Below are 23,112 nucleotides of genomic sequence, written 5' to 3'. Positions count from 1 at the left end.
TGCACTTTGAAATGCAAAACATATCCAAAACAATAACTGTAAAAAGTAAAATAATAGTAGATATCTAGTTTTGACAGCCAAAGACTCAAATACATTAATATTAATGCATTAGCAGTACACTTGCATGTATATAACACTCATATAGAGCGGATATTGTGAGAGTCATGATGCAATAAAATATCCAGGCTGACATCATGAAGGCAACACAAACAGGAAACATATAGGCAGTATCTTTCATTTCCTCTGTGCTCCAAAAATGCACATCATACAAAAAAAGAGATCAGAAGGTTAAAGATTAGATTTTTTTTTTTTGTAATCACATTTGTGTGCACAATTTGCACAATTTCATGCTCCCCACAAGGGAAATCAGCTTCACTTGCCGATGAGACTAGCACCACTTTCACACTAAAACACTGTGTTTGATGTGGGATCATGCACAGGCTTTCAACCCTCATTTGACCCTTTCATACCGGAGCTGAGCAGTCAGTGACCCACATTACACACACACAGGTGTGGAGCACAGCCATGGGTCACTTTAGATGTTGACCTCTTCACACCAATGACAAACATCCTGGGTCACTTGCTCTGACCTGAAAGTGGTATAAGAGTGTGCAGGACTTTCATTAGGTCCTTGATGATTGCCTTGGAAGTTGTACTGACGTTCTGCTGTGCAGCGCAGAGTTCACATATTAATAATAAATGTAAGCTAATATGCTAATCCTGTGGTGGGTAAGTTTGAGTTTGTATTAAAATATCCATCTCACAATTATATACACTGTGCTTGTTATTGTGCTGCTCATCATGAGGTTATTATTGTAAAATCTGCCCAGTCCCCAGAATAAAATGTTAGCATTGTTTGTTTCCACAAACCTACGATCATTTTTTACATTGTATATCATATCAAGAGTTCTACGAAACATGTTTTATCACTTGCATGTAAGCTGAGTTTCATGTCAGGAGAAGGAGGGCATGGTGGTGATATGGCAGCTAGACAAGACGGCTGCCAAGCACGAGTCTGCTGTTGGAGACAGTGTTTCAAATGTGTGTGTGATACCACTGAGTAAACCAATAGATATTTTTAACAAGGGGTGTGGAACTTTTTCCAGCCATGTTCGTTGTAACAAAGCTGGATGTTTTTGAAATTGAGATTTGACTTTTGGGGGGTTTATTTTTAACACAATGACGGGAGCATGATCTTTTCCAACACACCCTAGTATTAAATGACTGAATAGATTGTATTGTAAATTGATTGTTAGCATCTCCCAAAGAGGCATAAGTTGCTGTTCTCAAGACTACATAACCTTTCTCTTACGGTCTGAATTTGGTCCAGTTTAGGCAATCAAAACTACCTGGTTAGGTTTAGGAAACAACGTGGTTTGGGGTTAAAAATCACTACATTACTTTTTTAACTTCCGTCGCGTTATGTACGTGAGTAACTTTACTATGCAAGTAAGTAAAAATAACTTACCTTTGACTTCTGGTTTCACTCTGGACGCTAACAACAGTCATCTACTTCTCACTCTTTACGCCACTTCTCCTTGTTTCTTCCTTTTTAGCTGTAATAATTTCTATAGCTGCTAGAGGTCATTGCTTAACATCACCTGTAAAAAACATACAGGTTGTAAGTTGCTTTCTCGAACTATACGGTTGTTTTTCTGATAAAGACATCATCATAGCCTTAACCAGGTGTTTTTTGTGCCTTAACCTATAATCACATCGTCGTCACACCATGAAAGTGAAACTAACATTAAGAAACGTTTCAACATATCCAACAACAGTTTTAACATGTCTGTGGTTTGCAGAAACATAAAGTTCTCTTGTTTTCTGAATAAAATAGTTAATGATATTTTACAACAGCTGATGATTTCCACCAGCAGTGAGTGCCGTCTAAGTTGCTGTGTTACAATCATGCACTGTTGTTACTTTACAGGGGCAACATGTACAAAGTTTGGTGGAAAACATTCAGAAATCAACCAAAACCAAAATTAACAACAGAATGGGAAGAAACAAGATATTTGATATATTGATGTCTATGTGTCCTGTCACAGAGATTTGTACTGAAGTTAACATGCTAACCAGCTAGCCTTCTGTCAACCATTCACAGCATTCGCCTGGTCCCCGAGATCCCAGTCCCAACCACTAACTGCCTGGCTAACTGAGCTAACTAGTTAACAGAAGCTACATCCACAGTGGTGATAAGATCCACCCCATTTGTTTTGAATATTAATTTGACAGGTCAAAACTTATACATTGCACCTTTAATTCAGATTAGTTAGCTGAGGTTACGTTTCCTCATTGTCCTGCTTTACACTCATGAAGTTAGACACATTCAGGGGTAACAGCTACGTAAGAAATTAACATGGTTGTATTGTTGGTTACGGTGCAGTTCCAGTCTGCACTTCTTGCTGACGTGGTTGTGGCTGGAGATGGAGGGAGTAGGGAGTCAAAGGGGGAGACAGAGAGAGAAAGGGGGAGAGACGAGAAGCTGTTAATTCATCCTCTATCTGTCATGTTTTCCTCTCTCTTCACTACTATTCAAGAGTCACACTGACCTCCATTCACCAGCCACTAACGAGGGCTCCACCCCTACTCACTGTAACGCTACACTCTGGGACTCCACACACACACACACACACACACACACACACACTGTACAACTGCAACACAAAACCTTTTCTGACGCACTCCTCCTCTCTCATTCCAGCTACACACAGTGTTTTCATGCACACAGCCTTGACAACAATCCCTCCTTTATCCCCCTAACTCTACAACACACACACACATGTGCACACAAACACACACCGGCATACGTATATGGTATAGTATGTACTCAGAATTGCAAACTATCAGCATCTGGGTGTGCATATGTATAAATGTTTAATATGCATGTCCGTGTCCTCCCTTTGCTGAGTTCATGGACCTCACACAAGTAGATCATCTTGTAAATGGAAGAGCTGGACACACACACACACACACACACACACACACACACACACACACACATACAGTCAAAATGCACACTTTAGCTTTTAGACGAATTTTGCACACTTAAGACTTGTTCTCCCTTTTCTTTACATCACACACACATACACACACACACACACACACACACACACACACACACACACACACACACACACACAGATGCCCACAGGCACACATTCACACCATGTATGCTCTGCACAACACATGCCCTCTTTGACTGGCAAACAATATTGTCCCCCGCCTTTTCTGTCGTTATTACACACACACACTTAGACTTGCAAACATGCTGCCCTCCCTCCTTTTCTTCGTTCATGAGAGCACACACACACACACACACACACATACACACACACACACAACTACTATACTTTCTGTACAGTGTATGGGACAGCTGCCAGGGCGCCTACATACATCCCACTGCCCATTATAATGCACACATTGTGGTCAAATCCCCCTGGATCAGGAGTGGGCTGACAAGCGCCTCACTGTGCCCGAGGTCCCTCCAGATAAGCCATTGTAAGCCTTTCAGTATCACAATATAGGCTCCCCGTTCTACAAGACGGGATATGGGTCATTGGGTCATAGGGACTAAGTGCTGTGTATTACATAGGAATTATGAACGTGCCTCCCCACTCCTCTTCCCTATCTACCACAGATAATCACCTGCAGATTATCCCTCATCGAATGCTGCCCTTAATCAAACTCCGCTTAGGGAAAGTAGACATTGTACTTTGACATGTTTTGGTGTAGTCTAAACAAGAGCGGGATCGGATCACGGCTAATCAGCCACATTGAAGCAGTTTGACCGTGTTATCGCAGCTGACCTGGGAGATCTCCCGGAACATGAACAAGCTATCTGAAGTGGGTTAAATTAACAAAACAAGGCACCAGAGTGCTCTGGGTCAAGTTGGGGAGGGATGGCTGTGATGTGAACATAGGCACGCAAACAAACCAGCTCCCCCAAAGACAAAAAGTAGAAACATGGAAGGAATCTTTTCTAACTTTCCATCATTTGTCCTCGTCCTCTTTTTTACATTTTTACCATCTTTCTCACTTTATTGTCTCCCAATGTGTTTTCGAGTAAATATGTTTTATATCTTGCCGAAAGTTAGATGAAAAGATGGATACCATGATCATGTAGCTTCGTACAGTAGCCTAAACATCCAGCTGATATAAAGTCATAGCGGTTAGCTTAGCTGACCATACATACAGGAAGTAGGGTGAAACAGCTGAAGCTCATCAGCTAGCATGCTGTATCTTGTTAGTTAAATAGATTTGTTGCTAAATGACACTTCAGAGGTTGTTGGGGACATTAGACATCATTACGCCAATAGTTTGTCTTTACAGGGGACTTAAGGTGGAAACAATTACACCACTAACTTTACAAGTGGTGGACTGATCAATTTATAGTATAGTGTGTACAGTGTAGTGTAGTAATAAGGTTAGTGGTGGTGGTGCTGAAGTCATGCGACTGCAATGTAGCTTGTTTATAGCCTAACATTACTTTTATACTTCTGCCAACAGCGCTTACACTTCAAAAGCTCAAAGAGTGGTGTTAATAGTGAAGATTATCTTCCTGAACAGACCGTGTAAGTATCATAAACTGTGTTTTCCACAGAGTTTATTTTTTGCAATAGCCTGAATCCAATGTAAAAATCCCTGAGGCCTGTCAATCACCTCTGGATTACCCTACAAAAATATATGATTTCTGTAGAACTCAATGAATCGTGGCATTACCAAAACATCAAACTGTCTCAAAACATCTCATAGTGATGCATTTTTGGAGCCTTGTAAACTTCCTCGTGTAGCCCACTAACTGCTGCACCTCTTTTAAAAACTGAGAAATGGGATTAATTCAACAAAACTGTTCTATTCTTTACATTAGATTGAAAAATATGTTTATTTTTTAGCAATAACCCATGTATAAGGATCTTCTCATGAAACAAGTAGCCTGGGTTTGACTGATTCATCAGGCTCTTATCTAGTTTACATTTTTGGAAAATGAGATTATTAGTTTCTGTTATAACCAGATGCATAATCTGCTTTTAGAAGAAGATTAGACAACTTCTTAAACTGTCCTGCTTCATATGGCCTGTCTCATTTTGGCACTTCTCCTACCATGGTAACTGTGCATGTGACCTGGCGAGGAGCAAGGGTCATGGGCCAGTGGTGAGGGGGCGTCAGGGTGTTGAGGAGAGAGGGGGGTGAGGGTCTCTAAACCCTTCTTGTTATAAGCAGGGCCCCCCTGTCTGCCGTCTCTTTCAGTGGGGAACTGAAATGAACTCCATGGGAGGGCACGGCGCTCCGTCGCAAGCGTCTGCTTGCACCACCCCACCCCAAAGCTGAGGAGGGCCAGCCATCTGCGCCCTTTGTCTAAGGAGGGGGATAGCTTCCCCATTTCTTTTCTACACACCCCTTCACACACACATGCACAACTACAAGAAGGACAGCTCGCAAGGGCAGGGCAGAATGAAAGCTTTTCCTCAAGGTGGAGGAGATCCCACCCCTCTCTGTCTGTCTGTCTGTCCGTCTGTCTGTCTCCATCTCTTTCCACCTTGATAAAGAAAGGAAGGATTTATGTTGAGGCAGCATTTCTTTTCCTCTGCTGCTGGCTGTGTCCAGCTCTGCCCCTCCTCTCACCATTCAGTATGAAATATCAACTTTTCCCTCTTCTTTCTTCTCCTTGGTCTCTCCCATCACACTGGCACACAATGAGAGGCAGTGTTTTCCTGGGAGTTGCCGATTGACTTGCCGAAATTGTTCACATAGCTCATTGTCTCTGCCCAGACATTTTCGGGGTGAAAAAAAGACCAGACACCCCCTCTCTGAATTATTCAACGGAGCAATAACTTCTCGACAGAGTGGTTTTTGAGCAACAGTGGGTTACGATTTGTACACTTAAATATCAAGCATGTTGAAAAGGAAGAAAAAAGAGAAAAGAAACGCCTCTCTAGTGACAGCCGCGGTTTAACGCATAACTCATTTTAATGTCCCGAGGAGCAGAATGGATGAAATAGCGCGAAGAAGTGACATCTGACATGTAATCAGCCATGGAAATGGGATACTAAAGGCCCATTCCACTTTTTTAAAACCTCCCTTGGAGTAAAATATCACAGAGCAGAGTTCATGACCAGAGGGCCGAACAATACACATCAAATCACCATTCAGGGGCTATAAGAGTGGGAGATGAATGGAGGAGAGACGTTTGTTTATGATAAAGCACAGATGTTAGGTAGGGAGACATATTTAGACTGCAGAGGAGGCTCGACTGGAGGGGCTCTCTCTGTCTGTGTTTGTGTGAGTGAAGCTCATGTAGATTAGTGGCTCTTAAAGAAAGCAGAGTACACACACGTGCACACATGCCTTAAACATTTATACATGTGCCTCCTTGGCACCGGCAATCTCAGCATGCCCACAAAGTCCTCGCTCACTCATTCACTGGCTCACCCCCATACAGCCTCCATTGTCTGCGGAGAAGGGCTCAGTGAATGGAAGACCTAGTTTTGGCTGTAGAGGTTGGAGGACCCTCTCCACCACTCTTTCCCTTTGGCTCCTATTGTTTGGCTGGGCCTCCTCCTCGCTGGAGGCCCATCCTGGACCTACTTACCCAGAAACAGCCAACTGCTAAGGTCACCCCATTTCCACTGTAGGTCAGTGGGAGAACGGAGAGTATCTTAGTTATCACATTTCATCATTTCAGAAATAGTTATTGGTTTCTTGTTATGTTCAGGTCAGATTATTTGACTTTATTGCTATTACAGCTTGCCTTGGTGGGTTTATTCTTCCTCTTTGATGTAATGGCAGCACAATTAGGCTAATTTATTTGGACTTTTAGCTGTTTGGTCTCCAGCTGAGGGAAATCTTTCTCTTTAGAGGCTAAATGTTCATCACTTAGGTGCTAAAACACTCCGTAGAGCTGAGAGTAACTGCATAGTTGGGAGCTACCTCACTGAAGGTCCATTCAGACCATTCTAGATCCCATGTCGTCAAATACCGAGGTTTGGTCACGTCTCACATCGTCTCATACAGTTGCACAAGGTCTGGATGTGACGCACCAGGCATTTCACTAACTTTAGTGTAAAACCATCAGTAGCAACATTAGACGATCAGAGCAAGTCAGGTGATTGAGTACAAAGAGGGTCAAAGTCTATGTATGGAGAAGGTTATGGTGGAGAAAGTGGGTCAGACACAAGAGACTGCTGTTTTTGTCCTTTGTGTGAAACCAAGTCAGCGTTGACTGATTTTCACCAGTGTATACAAGTTCACTTTCATAACGTACTTAACCTACAGAACATTGTGTACGTGTTTTGACCCAAACAATGATACCAAGTACTTTTTGAGTACCTAAACCTAACCAAACTCCAACAGTTTCGTAAAACTGATCACATGCTTTCGGGCTGTCTGAAGCCCTGTCTACGTAGCTTTCTCTTAGCATTTTGACCTTTCAAATGCATCTAAATGGAGTTTACTGTTTAGAAGCTTGGATCTTTACTGTGAAGTGTTAGGGTTCATGCATCGGGGGAATGGATGTCGTATGTATTTTGTCTGTATTAAGAGATGCAAACAGACATTGAAATACAATGATGTGACAGAGAGACAAAAATGAGGCTGCCCATGGGGATGAGAAGTTGTTGGTTCATCACTATGGGTGATCCCATTCCCATTACACATAATTATTTTAATTATTGTTGACATATTGAATTGATACGTGCAGCTTTTGAAAAACAAAAATCTACAGTTTGTTTTCGCAAACTCGGCCATTGTCTTTCCAATCAAGGATTTCTCTGTTTCTGTGTAATTTGGACCCTCTGTGAAGCTCTCTCTAAGTTGTGGATCACCAGAATTCAGTTTGTAAAGAGATCCCACTCTGTTCAGAGTTGTGGCTCACTCCTTCAGTCCAGTTCAGATTTGGGTTCATGGTTTAATTTAGAGTCAGGATTAATTTAGGATTCCATCCAGTGTTCAGGTTTTACATGTGGAGCTGTTGGTTGAGATTTAGGGCGTGTGCGGAATAGGTTGTGTATGCTAAGGTTCCTTATAAGGATAGACATTCATGGGTTTGTTTGTCCTTGTGAGTGCGCGTAGTGCTGTCACTTGATCTTAATCTCCATGGTTACCAGGACGATCACAAACAGCATGTTGCAGTCTCAACCCTAATTTCATTACTGAGCTTTTATCTGCATGCGATTCCTCTAGTCTTTTCTGTCCTATTAGTATATTTTCTCGGACTTTGCCAAATATCAGATTGGAGATTGAGCGCCAAAGTAAACACTGTACATACATTTCCTCTGATTACCACTTGCGTGACTAAGGCAGCCTGTAATACCATGTTTGTGGCAGAAGGGTCATTTATTCTGCTGACAGGAACATTCAAGTATTAGACTTATAAGGATTTAGCAGTTTAAGCCAGCATGGGTCTGTTTGTGCCAAAGGAAACTCTGGGCTCTGTATATATCTGTAGCTATATAGTATATCCTTGGTATGTATGAATTCATGTTGTATATGTATATGTGTCCACATTCCCTTAAGTTTAAGGGAGGCCTCACAGCGCCTCACCCACTCCGGCTCCCCTCCCACACACACACACAGCCAACAAAAAGGGCACTAAATGGGGGCGCTAAAGCTGTCAGGGTGATGAGTGCAGGGCGGGAGTTGGGCTCCAGATGATGATGTTGTAAGGAGGCCACGGAGGTTCACACCCACTCACTTTCATGATGATTCATTGGCTATTACGCTCCTCTGCTCGTTCTCAGCCTCACCAGGGACGCGAGTGAGCTAAAAGATGAGGCCGTAAAATGATAGCTAAGCGAGGAATTAGCATTTTCTGTCAGAAAGGATAACAATTAGAGCACTACAGTTGTGTTATAAAACTGAGAAGTTTGTTATTTTTTAGTGTAAAATTAGACAGCTTGCTGCCAGGAAATATGAGCCAGCATGAAGATTGATCAAATAAGATGTATCAGATAAACAGGGCAGCCTCTTTATGGGCCTTTGTTGGATGACAGATAGCAATTCACAATCATTTTATTGAATGGCTCCAGGTGAAAGTTCCGTCCGGTTTAACTGAATTTGACCTATTCACACCAGTCTTATTAAATCGACCTCAATACCTTTCACCTGCAGCCATATATAAAATGTTTGTGCCTCATTTTCTGTTTCCTTTTGTGTACCCCAGGGAGAGACTTTGACAGGAACACATTAGTTTTATAGAGACTGTACCCATGTCTGTGCAGCTTCCACAGTGTCCATGAACACCAAGCTGTGCTTTAGCCGTCAGTGATTCACGAGGAGCTGCTAAAGGTAAGCATACTTGATCCTGACCAGCTCATGAAGGGCTTCATTAGAAGCACAGGGCGGCTGAGAGGTGGCAGGAGGTACAGATTTAGACTCTGTCCTGGTATTTCTGTTAAAGGTCCTGCGCGCCCCAGCAGGAGTTTTCAGTCGGTCTGCGTAATTAGACCTAAGGTGGGTGGATCCATGCAGGTAATGATGTGATGCCACCCATTTTGCACACACCTACACAGTCCTGAGAAAAGGTCTAATCAGTCAACATCCTTGAAGACACCTGTGTTTGCACAGGTGTGGTGTAGATTGACAAGTGGTTTTCTCAGATTATTGGTAATTATGGAGACCAAAAATCAATATTTCACAGTGGAATACATTTGCAGCAAAAATAAAAATATTAGGGTCAAAATAACAAATTACAAATAATGATGACAGAATTTAACTAGGTACAATGTAATGAGGAACTGTACTTAAAGGGTAACTCCACCAAGTTTACACAATTGAATGTTTTCAGGTCTTAAGGAGTGCTGTGAAAAAAAAATAGTATCAAACCCTTCTGTGGCTGCAGAGGAAGCTGCCTGTGATCTGATGAATTGCCTCCAGTGATGTCACTCAGTGGCTCAGATGCGTTGTGGGTAATGTAGGCGACATTTTTCGAAATGGGATGTGTGGAATTTAAAAAAAAATCTATATCGCCAGTTCAGCTGTATCAATTGTCCATGAGTCCAACAGTGTTATTGGATTGCAATGTGAGACCACTGAACTGCTTTTTCAAACCTGGTGCCATGATGCAACTTACTCACAGTGACTCTGGTGGAGTCACCCTTTTTACAATTTTGAGTTACTTCACTTCAGTATTTATCTGAAATTGAAAAAAAAAACAAAAAAACATTGATTCAAGTAATTGGTAAAATACTGAAGGTTTGTTTAGATAATAGACCAGGCCAATACTCAGTAAGTTCCCAGTTCAGTGGCTTTAGAATTATGAATCGACATGTACAAACACAACTCCTGGTCCAGTTTATGGGGTTTGTTCTGTAAGATAAGGATAAACGCTTTGAGTAATATGGGGGTTTAACATGTAACTATATTGTCTCTCTAACCATGCAGGCACACAGTTAGGACAATAATGAAAAAGTCAGTCCATTCATCCCTTTTAACAGAGTGAATCACCTCGGGCTGGTTAATAGAATAAAGTATTACACAGCTGAACACAATCGACTGGATCAGGAGGTTGCAGTTCCACTGCTCCTGTCTGTATGTCTCAGTCCTTGAGCTCCCAATGATCAGGCAGCGCTTTAAATGGCAGCTCCAACATTGTAGAGTGCTATAGAAATGCTGTCTGTCCAGCATTTTATCATTCTCAGACATCAACAGACAGCCAGACTATATGGCATTGTACTTCCATGTTCTTTTCCATTTTGCAGTTCAGTCAACACGTGGGCTGCTGTAGCCTCGTTCATGACCTCAGCACTTTGTATGTGCAGAGGTCACAAAAAGGCAAGAACAAGTTGTGTTGAGTGTAGGCTGTGTGAGAGAAATTCTCAAATGTCCCCTCTTATTTTGATATATTGTGCTTACATATGAAACTTAACAATAGATACAACATTATTATTGAAGGTAAAGTCAAATCTTATTGTTTGTGGGCTTCCAACATGAGTTCTGTCTTGTGATAGCTATGTGGTTGCAGAATGTAAATGGAGGTATTCATGTATTGTGTATGGGTTGCCGTGAAAATTAACATATAGGAACTTAGGTAAGGAGTTCATCCTGAAGGGGGTTGGTGAAGTCTCTTCTGTGTATGAGTGTTTTCACCTTAGGTGTACGTATGATAAACAACAATGGTTGAAGTGTGTAAGAAGTGTATGTGTATCATGAGATGGAGGTGGAGATGATTGGAATAGTGTTATGAAAGAGAACATATTATTGTGACTGCTACACTTGATTGAATTGTTCCTAATTATTCTAAAGGCTGAGGAAAAAGTGCTTCTCCTGAGTCAACATCTGCTTTGCTGGTGTGTGGCTCTTGCTTGCAAGCAATAAAGAACTTCTGGAAAAGAAATATTGTGTCATAACTCTGTGTTTGACCAACTCTCATCTGCATTAGACAAGCAACTGGTTTTAAGTTGCCATGACAGCTGCTTTGTTTGTTACACAGGGAGCAAAGTCAAAGTCTTTTTTTTTGGTTTGTTTCCTGTTAAAAGTATTTTTGGTGATCTTACTGAAGTCAACTGTCTGCCAAGAGGGATGGATTTTTTTCCCAGCAGACATTTTGACTTATCATAGCAGGACAGAGTCAGGTGTAATTAGTAACATTTAATTTGCAGTCCCTACAGTTATGCAAGCACAATGGCACGCTGGCAGAGCCGTAGTTTATGTCATCTACAGCTGCACTTTTCCTGCTTTTCAAGTCATTCTAATGTCTTCCTGTGAAAAAGTTCTACTGTTATCAACCCTTAGTAATCTTGTAAAATCTATGCAACCTGTTGCTGGAATAGATGGTTTGAAAATAGTTTTCTAACCTCAAACTACAACCTGAGCAAACAAATGACCTCTCAGGCAATTTGATCAATATCTTTAGTTCATTTTTCCTCTTCATTAAATGAGATACAATTGATACCAATACAACTATTCAGTTTATTAATTCCAATAGGGTGATTGACAAAAAAAAAGGAAAGAAAAAAGCTTTGATTTGCAGCTCTAGGATTTCCTCATAACTGCAGCTGAGGTCATTCTCTCCACCAATAACTGACCAGAGAAGCAACACGTTATCTCAGTAGCTCACCGAGACACAGAGGGAGCAGTATGTAGAAGTCAGTGAAGCCTGTGGTTGCAGTTTCACCTCAGGGTAAATACAGTTGAAGCCACAGGATGCAAAGATGTTTGATCTGCCTACACGCCAATGAACAACACCAGGTGCAAACAGGCACATGTTTAATGCTGATGTTTCTGCTTATTAATAACTGCATCTGAGGGTTTACTGAATGACGGCACATATGCAATCACTCCCATATGTTGTGACCCTATTGACTGTAATATCTGATTAGATCCGATCAATTCAAACTTATGTATCAACCTGTGATGCAGGAGGGAACTCAGCAATGTTAAGCCTGTTTAATTGACCACATATGATCAATAACATACACAGTTACTAAAGTTGAACAGGACAACCTCACAACTGAGACATTTCCAATTTAGACCCCCTGACAATCTGGGTAAATGCAGCCATGCTTAAGTTTAGTCTCTTGTCCTGCAGGATCTATACGCCATAAACTCACATACACACACACACACCCAACACCCCCAGGCAGCCACCCTCTCCTGCTGGGCCTCGTCTTATCCTAATGGGATTGCCACGGTGGAAGTCTCCCAATAATGAAAATAATGAAATCAGCAAGGACTCAAAGAAAGGTTACTGCTCCTCTCGCAGGCAGCATCCCCAGCCAGACTGCACGCTCTTCCCACCCCCACCCACCCTGCCCGCATCGCCTCACCTCGCAAAACAGACAGAAAACCACACGAGAAGGAGGGGAAGGAGAGGGGGAGATTTGCAGACAGACCCTGGGGGGAGGAGGGTGTCGGACTATGAGAGGAAGAGGTAACTGGGAAAACAAAAAACAGTAAAGGCAGGGAGGATATAGGTACATGAGGGGAAGAGAAGATAGAGGGTGTGTGTGCGTTATTCAGTGTGTTAACCAAATCAAATCGGGCCGTTTGATTGGTTAACAGGGCAAGGATTTTAAACAAGAAAAAGGTCAGACTGAACATATGCATCCTGTGATTAACGTCGCTCCTTCGTGACTCATTTCTTTTTTAACACATGACTTCAGACAGGAATACCACAGGTATTCACCACCCGAAATAAAAATGTATTTAGCAGACAAACAAAGGGGAGAATTGTGGGAGTGAGTGCAGAGGAATGAGGCGTTCCTCTGGGACAGGAAACGGGAGCAGTGACAACAGGAAGCCAGTGTGAAAACGACAGAGGGAGGATTCCCACAGCATCTCCTCTCCTTTCTTCTCCTCGCCTCTGATTCCTTGTCGCTTTCTTCCTCTCCTCTGGCTCCTCTTCGCACCTCCCCTCAGTGTTTCTAAGTGCACACAATCATCACAGTGTGTTGTCTGCGGGGGTTTGAGGCTACTCATCTACAGCTACAAGAAACATGAGAGCAAGAGTGCAGCTGCACCTGCACAAAAGCCATGTTTCTGTGTTAGCGTGTGATGTTTGCTGAGGTTCAGCTCATATCAGCCAACTTCAGCACTTTCATCTGAAGATTTAAGACTACAACTACTTCACTACTTGCAGTTTTTTAATGTACAAATTGAAGACTGTGCACCACAACTGTCAAATTGTACTTCTGGTTGACAGGCATTTTTCAGACATTCCAGAAAATCCACTTTTGAACAAAGAAGTGGAATCATTTGTGATGCAGACCATACCAAACCTGCAGAGCTATTTAGCCTACTGGACAGAGGCAAATGCAAAGCTATTTACTGTACAGCACAATGCCGTCATCATCAAGAAGGACATTTGGTTTGAAACAGCTTTTAAACTTTCTAAATATGAAATGATATGCTAAACCAGCAAATATTTTTATCCTATAAACAACTACTGTCTATGTAGAAAAACCATCGAGTTAATTAGCAGCACCATTGCACTGGCCGACATGGCTGCACTTCAACAAATGTGTATTCATCTGCTTCTGGTAGTAAAGTCCCCAACAGATGCACTATACTCACTGTGTGATTGACCTTTACTGAAAACTACAGTGCCCAGCTTTTTCAGGAAATCATTTGGCATTTATTACAGATTAAAGTTCATGTCTGTGACCTGTTTTGAAGGAATTCCGGTGGGAACTAACAGACCAGAGAAGTCAGAAAGTACTGAGACACGGGTCTTTTCATGGGATGCATATTCATCTTTTACATTTGATAAATGCCAAGCCAGCTTAATAAGGTATAATGGTAATAATAACTTTATCAATATTGCACCATTCAAATACTTGCAACTTTCAATAAAAAAACATATCGTGAAAGCAAACAAGACCAAGCTGCATGCTCATGTGGTGAGGTAGAGAAGAGGGTGGGAACTGCTAATTGTTAAATGGCTAGCTAAAACAACAACCAATAAATACCATCAGCGAAGGAAAAAAAAGTGATATGACATCGGTGAGGTTAAAGAAGAGTTAAAGTAGGATACTGAGTTTGCCTGCCTGAGATCCTCAGGCATGAAGTTCTGCAGCTGCAGGGCCCAGATATTGAACGCAGGGGCCATGCCAGAGAATCTCATGCAGCAACCAGGCTTGTGAGGAGTTAGCAAATCTCTCTCTCTCTCTCTCTCTCTCTCGTGCTGTCTCTCATGCACACCCTCTGTCTCCCTCTCTGGTCTTTCTCGTTCTCTCTCCCCTCTAATTTGCAGAGGAGACACACTGCCCCGAGGCCCTCCTGGCTAATTTGGCAGCATCCCCACATCAGAGACACCGGGTAGAGGCGGGCGGCCGGAGGGGGAGGTTGTTGTAACATTTTAGGGGAGCGCGGTGCCACACCTCCAGTGGGGCAGCGGAGACAGCAGTCTGAGGCTCCCGTGGATAAATGACAGGTTAGGATGGGACCTGGAGAAAACTACTGGTGTGACATTGTTGGTTCCACTGACGGCAGAGAAGAAGAAAGGACGCGCTGGATGTCCCCCCCTCCACCCCCCAACTCTGCCAATCTGTCTAACTTTCCCCTGTAACTGTGTGTGCTGCTTTAATGTGATCCTTTAAACTCTTAATAAGTGTTTACACCTCTGGCTTGTCTGAATTATTTGATAGCGCTCTCTGTGTATGTGTGTCACTGTCAGCCCTCCCATGCCGTGGGGAGTGTGTGCGTAATCGTCTGCTAATGTTAAGTGTGTTTATTTGTGTTATCGGCCATTTTTGGTTGAGCTCTTGTCTTCGAGTTCATTTCTGTGCAGGGATTCAGTTTTCTTTCTTTCCAGTGTGTGTCACTCAGTCATGCCCTTTGTTTCAGCTCTGTATGCACCCGAGTTTGTTTGTCTCTCTGACGTGTTTGTGGGTGTTTGCATGTACATATTTGTGCATGCGCACACTCGCAGGCTCTCTTTCCTCTTTCCCGCCGTGGCCATTGTCACCAGATGTCAGTGCCTGGGAACGGAGATGAACAATGGTCACCAAGAGCCAAAGGGCAATCGCCTGGGGAGGGGCAACACCAGTCTGTCGCCTAACAGGTTTATCTCTCACCCACACTTTCATTACATCAGCATGCCACTGAGCCGGTGCTGCAAGTGTTTCGGGTGTCTTCTCTCACCGTAGGAAACTGTTGTGAAAAATTGCGACGAAATGCACCGGGGGAGAGTGCTGAGACAGGAAGTGAGAATTAAGATTGAGAGGTGCAGTAGTAGTCGCATCAGCAGCACTGATTTGAGGAACAGGGCGGGGTGCAGCTGTATAATGTGTTGTTTTGATACTGTATCACAAGGAAGGGCTGAGAATATCCTGGAATGGAGATAATACCCAGGAAGCCTTTCCCCCAGCAGCCGCACGGTGCGAGCCAAACAAAAGAAAAGCCTGACTGCAATCTTGATGGAAGACAGATTAGTATCTTGGACAGAAAGCCCTGACAAAGCAGAGAACCACACAGCTCAGGGGCCCTTGGGAAAATAAGCGCACTGACAGTAGCATAGCCCGCGGTGTCAACATGAGGTCAGATGAAGAGGCTCCCACGAAAAAATGCTTTGTCACTCTCACCCAGTCATTTTCTGCTCCCTCTGTCTGATGGACGGTGTTTGGAGCAGGCAGCAATTACGCTCAGGCACCTGTGCTAGCTTGCTGCCAGTTTGCACAGCGAGTTTTGTAAATAAGATGTAACTGAAACTCAGTGGAAGCTATTTGTTGTGTGGCTGCAGACAATTCAACCTGGGATTTGCAGATCTGTGTGTGTGTGTGTGTGTGTGTGTGTGTCTGTGCGTAGATGTAAAGAAACACCGTAGCAGGTTCACATGTAAGCCAATGATTACCGTAATTGATCAGCGGGGGAGGGAAAAAACAGCAGGCAGGACATGTATTCATTGTTTGTGTGATCAGGCCTGACCTCCCATGGAGAACAAATACCTATTGTGGCTGATGAGGAGAGGACATAAAGGTTAAGGATGAGGGTCTCTTTCAGCGGCCTGGTTAACCACACCAGTGGACACAGACCTAAACAAAAGAGAGAGGTTGATTTAGGACGGTGTTACCCTGCAGCTGACTCTCACATGCTCTATTTTAATATATCTTAATATGTCTTTTCCACCTGTGATTCCTTTAGTTACATTTAAAGTTCATATTTCTGCTCATACACCTTGTGGAAACAGCACAGTCCGAGGTCAAAAGGCCAAGTGGGTGAATGAGAAGCAGAAGGGTGCTTCTGGTGTTTTGGAAAGCCAAACAGGGCTGTAAAAAGGTCAGCAGTATGAATGGCCACCCTTCAATACTCTCCTACCCGCTGCCAGGACAAAGGTTTCTCTCTGGAGGGCCGCGCATGTTTATCGCGACGAGATTCCATCGACCACCGTCCCGTTTCTTTAAACCACTTTCGCCCTTTCTTTCCTCCTCTCGCTCCTCATCACTCAGAGCCACACATTTCCCTCTCCTCCCACTCTACCTCCCCAAAGTGCGGAGGTGCACATGGCGGACGTTGCCTAATTACCCATGAACACCAGCAGCTGAAGTGGTCCTCCGAGAATGATGTAAATCTGTGACATTTACGAAAATGTCAGTGAGTTTTCAGAGGAAGCAATAACGGCTGAGAGAGACCCATTACGGCGGAGCGTTTTTATTGTGTCAATGTGTCTCCCATCCCTCTGTTACCGCTTTCACAAGATTTGAGGGTTTCATTTTGCAGAGTGCTCTAATATATCCTCAATCCACAGAGACTGAATAGATGGTGTTGACTCAGGGATGATGCAAAATGGCTCCGGGAAAAAGAAAAAAAAAACTCTGAGATTTCTCCCAGGCGGAATGTTGGGGATGCTAAGATCAGTGTTCATTAAGCCTCAGCATGTTCTGTCTGAACACATTGTTGCTGATGATCATTTCAATGATGGGCTAGCGTTGTCATTTGCATAACATTATCATTTTCATCATTGTCAGCTGCAACATCTGCTATATTACTACTGCTCTCCACTGACACCAGGGGTTCACAAAGTTCTGATGAGGTATATAACTCAGGGCCACACGCGAAAACCTATGAACTTTTTGGATTGGCCTTTGTTTAACCTTAAACATTCCTTGAGTGCCGTGTTCAGCAGTTTGCAGAAAATGCAGCTGATCTCATCAGCCTCCTGTGGTCTGGCAAAGTATGTTTTTAAAAGTAGATTCCCTTAAACCCATTTGCCTTCTCAACCATACAGCATTTTTCCGTGGTGGCTTTTCCATCTCACTTCCACAATAACTGCTAAAGTGGTAATAGTTAGCTTTAGCTAACAGCACTAGCATTGATGACGTAAAGCGTAAAGCCTGCAAAGCTCACAAGCTGAATGACATCTTTCCACAAGATGTCATTCCTAACCTGACAGACACTTGTTAGGGGAGTGTAGACTGGCCCAGTAGCTGAGTGGTCTGTTAAATATATAGAATATTGTAAATTAATGATTAAAATATAATGTATGCATCTCATGTCAGGTTCTTAGAGCTGCACGTTGAGGAACCCCTGATTGAAACCCTCCAGATGTCATTCGACAGAATCACTTCAGCTAGTTCTGCAGTCAGCTAAAATGTGAATTAGCTCTAAAGAAATCCTTATTGAAGGTTTGGAAATAGAGGACGGTCAAGATATTGAGATATTTCAGTCTGAACGACAAATGTTAACTTCATGGCGGCTCTACAGGTAAAAGTTTGGAGGGATCACCAGTCAGCAGGACTACAATGATTTGGTGACCATATCACAATCCATTCAATAGCAATGGATGTTTCAGTCTGGACGGATTGGCGTATCAACAATACATTATTACCATCCCTTAAGTCATGTTGCTAACTTGACTGTAAATGACAAATATCTCTTGGTTCCAGCTGCTGATTCACTGATTTTATGTTTTGTACTATTTTAAATGTAATTTGTTGTGTTTTTTTAAATTGTTTTAGAGAGTTGCTCGAACAAATAAAGCGAAGATCTGCTTTGATCTGATTGGCTCTGGTAACTTGTGACAGGCATTTCCTCACCATCATTTTGTTTTTTAAGGAATTAAGCAGCAGCTACATTAGTTGCAGCCCTGATTTCTTTTACTGATGGTCACCTTGTTGCAGTACATCATTTTAATTTGAGTTTGGGAGAGATTCCTTTTGCCACTTAGCTGCTGGTGGTTTGCCCCTTAGGCTAAAAAAATTAAGACTGCCTTGTTGAAAATGTCTGACCTCTGTCCCTGCCTCTCCTCTGAAAGCCTGAGTTCTTTTTCTAACGCTTTATGACTAAGCTTGTCGACTTGTTTGAACAGTGGAGTTGCCTTTTAAGTCCGTAAATTGGAATGATAGCATGTAGAGAAATGGTCTGACCTACTTGTGTAGGGAAAGGCTACAACAATGTGTCTGTAGGACGTCCATACCCCTGAGCTAAATAGTCTCTCTTAAGTGTTTAGTTTCATACTGTGACCAGTGTTTCCTACTGGGATGCATGACTCCCTCCTGCTTTTCATCATTCCTCTTCTCTCCCTCCCAGCAGCACGTGAGCCGATCAGTTCAACGGTGACTTGTAAATGTTGAGCTTGTGACCTCCTGTGACCCTTACTGAAAATGAAAATATTGCGACCAAGCCCCCAACAACTTCTCACGCTATAGCCTACTCGACATATCTGCTGCTACATTTAATGCCGGTGCCTGGAAGGAAAGGTGCTCTGAAGCTGTGCACAACAGGGGGAAAACACAACTTTAAAAAGCACAGCCTACAAATCAGCCCCCCGGTAACCTAAAATGGGGAAGCCGCTCTAAAAATCCTAAAGAGGATGTGGCCGAGTGTTTCCCAAAATCGACTCATTTTGTGCTGGCCGTGGCACCTTCTAAACTCCAAACAGGGCCGCTTTCAAATGGGTTTCCTTCCTCTACAGCCACCCCTCAGTGAGGGTGGAGAGGTGGGAGCAGGGGCGCGGGGGAACCTTCAGAGATTCCCCTGTGCGTTGGACTTGAAAGTTTCTGTCTCTGTGAACTTAACATCAAACGGTCACGGGCTGCTGCTGGCTCTTTGAAGTGGCAGAGAGGGGGGTATCAGAGCAGAATACAGGCCGCTGCCTCGACATGTTACGGTTCAAAACCAACTCTGCCGCGGTGTAAAAACAGCTCCGCTAAAGGTCTTCTGAGAATGGCACAAGATCAAGGCTAGGGCCTTATCTCTCAGTCACCATTCCTGTCACATAATACACGATCTATAGACTCACTATAGTGGCCTACTACACACAGTTAATAAAGTCCCCCTCTTTCACTTCCAAGGCTCAGATCAGTGTTTTTTGTATTTTCTTTTTTTTTCCAGAAAAGCCCTTTCGTGTTTGATGTCTTACAGGACTAAAATGTCAAAAAAGCAAACACTCAACTATCACAGCTGCTTTTACTGCCTTTACTAGCCACTGCCGCTAGTACTAAAACATTAGTTGGCCACTTTTACGATCCAGTTTGTAGGATTTAGGTGAATCTGTGAGAAGAAATGGAATGCAATATATATGATTGTCTTTTCATTAGTGTTTAATCACCTTAAACTAAGAATCATTGTGTTTTTTGGTTACCTTGAGCCTTTTATATCTACAAATGGAGCTATCGTCTTTCACAGAGCCTGCCATATTTCACCGCCATGCTTCTACAGTAGCCCAGAACAGACAAGCTTATCAGTAGCCCTAAAGAGGGCCTTTCACCTTTCAACTGGCTACTGTCACAAAGACAGAGACAGTGCCTATTAAGATGGTTGTAATCCGCAATCTTGCTGCTAGGTCACAACATCCTACAAACTGGGCCTATAAAGATGCAATAAATAAGAATTAGCGAAGTCAAACTCCAAATGAATCAGGAGTTTTTGACTATATTGGGCAACGGCTAGCTAGTTAGCATGCTATCTTCAGGAGATAAATCTGCAACAACACATGAATGGCACAACATCAAAACATGACATTCTGTTGATAATTTTAGTTACTTTAGGTCAACTAAAATTCTACATATTGCACCTGTATGTCTATCAGAAAATACATTTGTAGTTGAAGCGGAAATAGACAACTCTTTCAACATTCCCCCTCCTTGCGTTTTCCCGTGGTATGTTGGCACAGCTTTGACACGACACCGGTGCTCTTCATCAGGTGAATATCCATCTGCTCACTTTTGTTTTTCCTCCATTTCTATACCTCCACCTCTTTGCCTTCTCTTCCTCCTCTTTCAGCTAGCTTCTTTTTCTTTTGGAGTGTAGAGTTTCCACAGCTATTCCAGTTCTTGCACCATAACCTGGGGATAGTGACCGGTGAAAACAATTCCTCTTCCTGTTTTGTTACACACTAGCAGACGCACTTCCTTTGTGCCGTAATGCGACCTTCATTTTTGTGGGAAAGATCAGGCCTGGTGGGCAAAAGCGAGGTTTATAGGGAACCAGTCAACACGCGGATGGTGTGATTTTTCCACAGCCCTTACATCGTATCAGTATTTACTTCAGAATCGCAAGTAGAAGCAAGAAAAGGTCTGTTGCCAGTTGACGTAGCATACAGAAAACCTGTGGCGCTTTTTGCTGTAAATGATCAATTTACACAGAAGAGTGGCTGCTGCATGCGGTCAGCTGAGGTGGATCTAAATAAACAGTAATTAGCAATCAGTGCATGGCTTCACACTCAAATGTAATGTCTAGGTTTTCAACTGTAAAGTAACGAGTTAGAAATCTGCCCACTCATCCTCTGATGTCAAACAGGTCACACCCTTCACTGCAACCTTGATTTTCCTTCACTTTCATATTCTGTTTGTGTGACTCTCTGTGAGGAAATTTAGGAGGGACTTTATTAAACCACACCTACAGTACCATATCAATAAAAAAACATCTGAGTCATTAACAGGGTTATTTACTCATTAATATATTAAACATCTTACGCAACTTTTGATCCACTTTTATGAATTACCTGTGCAGAGTAGGAGCAGTAGTAATACTACCATCACCACTGCTGCAGTGTGCTACTTATTCCTCTGTCATTATTACACCATCATTACATTGTACTGACTGAAAGGATGAATAGATACCAAATGCGTATAAAATAATAAAACAGTGATCGCAATGCCACGCTGACATGTGGACGGCTGGGTGTTTTTGTGGTTACTTATTCTGCGCAGAGGCAACAGAAAGTTTTGGGGGGTTTTTTGTTGCGCAGTCGGGCATAAGGACCATGCGGACACCTCAGACAGAGGGGGGCCGGGCTCTCGGTTTCCCATGCACCACCATCTACTGACATTGGCCACTGCTCCACATTAAACACCCCGCATTCATAAAAAAAAAAGAAAAGAGGAACCATCTGACAAGAGCAGCATCCACTGGTAGCTGCCTCGCTGTTTACTGCGCTCAGCACGTCGCCAGGACAGAACCGCACAAACTCAAGAGGACAAAAATAAAATAAAAAATGGCCAAAAGTGAGAGGCAAAGAAGAGGCTTGAAGAGCGAGGAGTTCTACTTTGACTCCGAGGCGTCTCTCCTGGATCAGCAGGATTTCGAGATGTCTAGTTGCCCTTTCAATGACGTCTTCAACTCCGACGACTCCCACATGGAGCAGATCAACACTTTCCTGAAAAATGTACAAGTTTTGCTGGAGGCTGCTAGGTTTCTCGAGAGCGCCGACAGGAAGGACGGAAGTGAGTTTATAATTTATTTATCCCCCACCCTGCTGCGTTTGATCCTTTTCATTTGCCTCTGAATTTCAGGAAAACAAGACTTCATTGTCAACAGACTCAGACAACAAAGGGCTGAGTTCATTCAACTAAGCACCAGTGCCTGCTTTAAGCACAGCCCGTGCCTGCAGCAGACCAACATGTTAGTGGTGTGCTCATTGCAGCTGTGGGAGAGTAGGAAAAGATTGGGCTTTTACTGTTTTCTGGACTATCTTCCACCTGCATTATGCGAATGTTTTCTTCGCTCTGCGCCTGCACAACTCCCAGCCCAGGAAGCTGCGATTCTCCCTTACAGCACAGATAAAGCAATATGACATAATGATTGGGGTGTGTGGGTGTGCATGCTGGCTGCCAATCCGATATGATAAATCTGGCCACATTGCAGCGCCCTCCAACTCAGTTTAGGATGATGTCATTGTGCCCCCGCCGACTCGATCGGGAAAAAAACCTAAAACTTTATATAGATGATACGCACAGGATACAACTTGATGGTGAATCGTGCATTTATACAACATAGCAGTGTCTGACCTGGCTGTTTAATTCGATTAATTGTCATTTGCAGCGTTTGAGAAATAGGTAAAGTCGATGTGGGCTTGATTGCAGATGACGTGGTCTCTCAAACTGCAAATAGATCCGTCTATAATTTGATGGAAGATCGTTTTCAGTAAATACAGAATCAGAAACGACTTTTTAAAAACAACTAGAAATGATGTCATCGATTTTCTTTTAACGAGTCATGGTGTAAAGACAGCATGAAATAGGCTTGTTTTGTTTGTTTTTTTCCTTCCGTCGTTCCAGTACGTGTCGTCCACGCAGGGCTGTTTCGTGCAGAAAAGCAGTAGAATATCACGCGCTGCAAAAGTCTTGTGAGATATTTCACCCATTATAATGTAACGTGGGAATTTCGCAGCAGCAGATCGCAGCGGCACAGCTCTCCTTTCTCAATTGTTTGCTTCCTGCTATTTGTGGGCGTGCG

At 43.1% G+C, this 23,112-nt stretch overlaps 1 protein-coding gene across 1 annotated transcript in view; it reads left to right on the top strand.

Annotated features, from left to right (window-relative positions):
- The first annotated feature begins 21,725 nt into the window (after positions 1–21,725).
- The window catches only part of mxi1 (max interactor 1, dimerization protein), a 30,918-nt gene continuing 29,531 nt past the window's right edge, over positions 21,726–23,112 (top strand). The window contains exon 1 of the mRNA XM_030420226.1: positions 21,726–22,100. Within this exon, the coding sequence (XP_030276086.1) occupies positions 21,872–22,100 (229 nt within the window). The 5' untranslated portion in view covers positions 21,726–21,871. The remainder of the gene's footprint in view (positions 22,101–23,112) is intronic.

Source organism: Sparus aurata, chromosome 1 (assembly GCF_900880675.1).
Source record: "Sparus aurata chromosome 1, fSpaAur1.1, whole genome shotgun sequence".
NCBI lineage: Eukaryota > Metazoa > Chordata > Actinopteri > Spariformes > Sparidae > Sparus > Sparus aurata.
The sequence above is the reverse complement of the archived record's forward strand: the minus strand, read 5'-3'. Positions and strand labels throughout refer to the sequence as shown.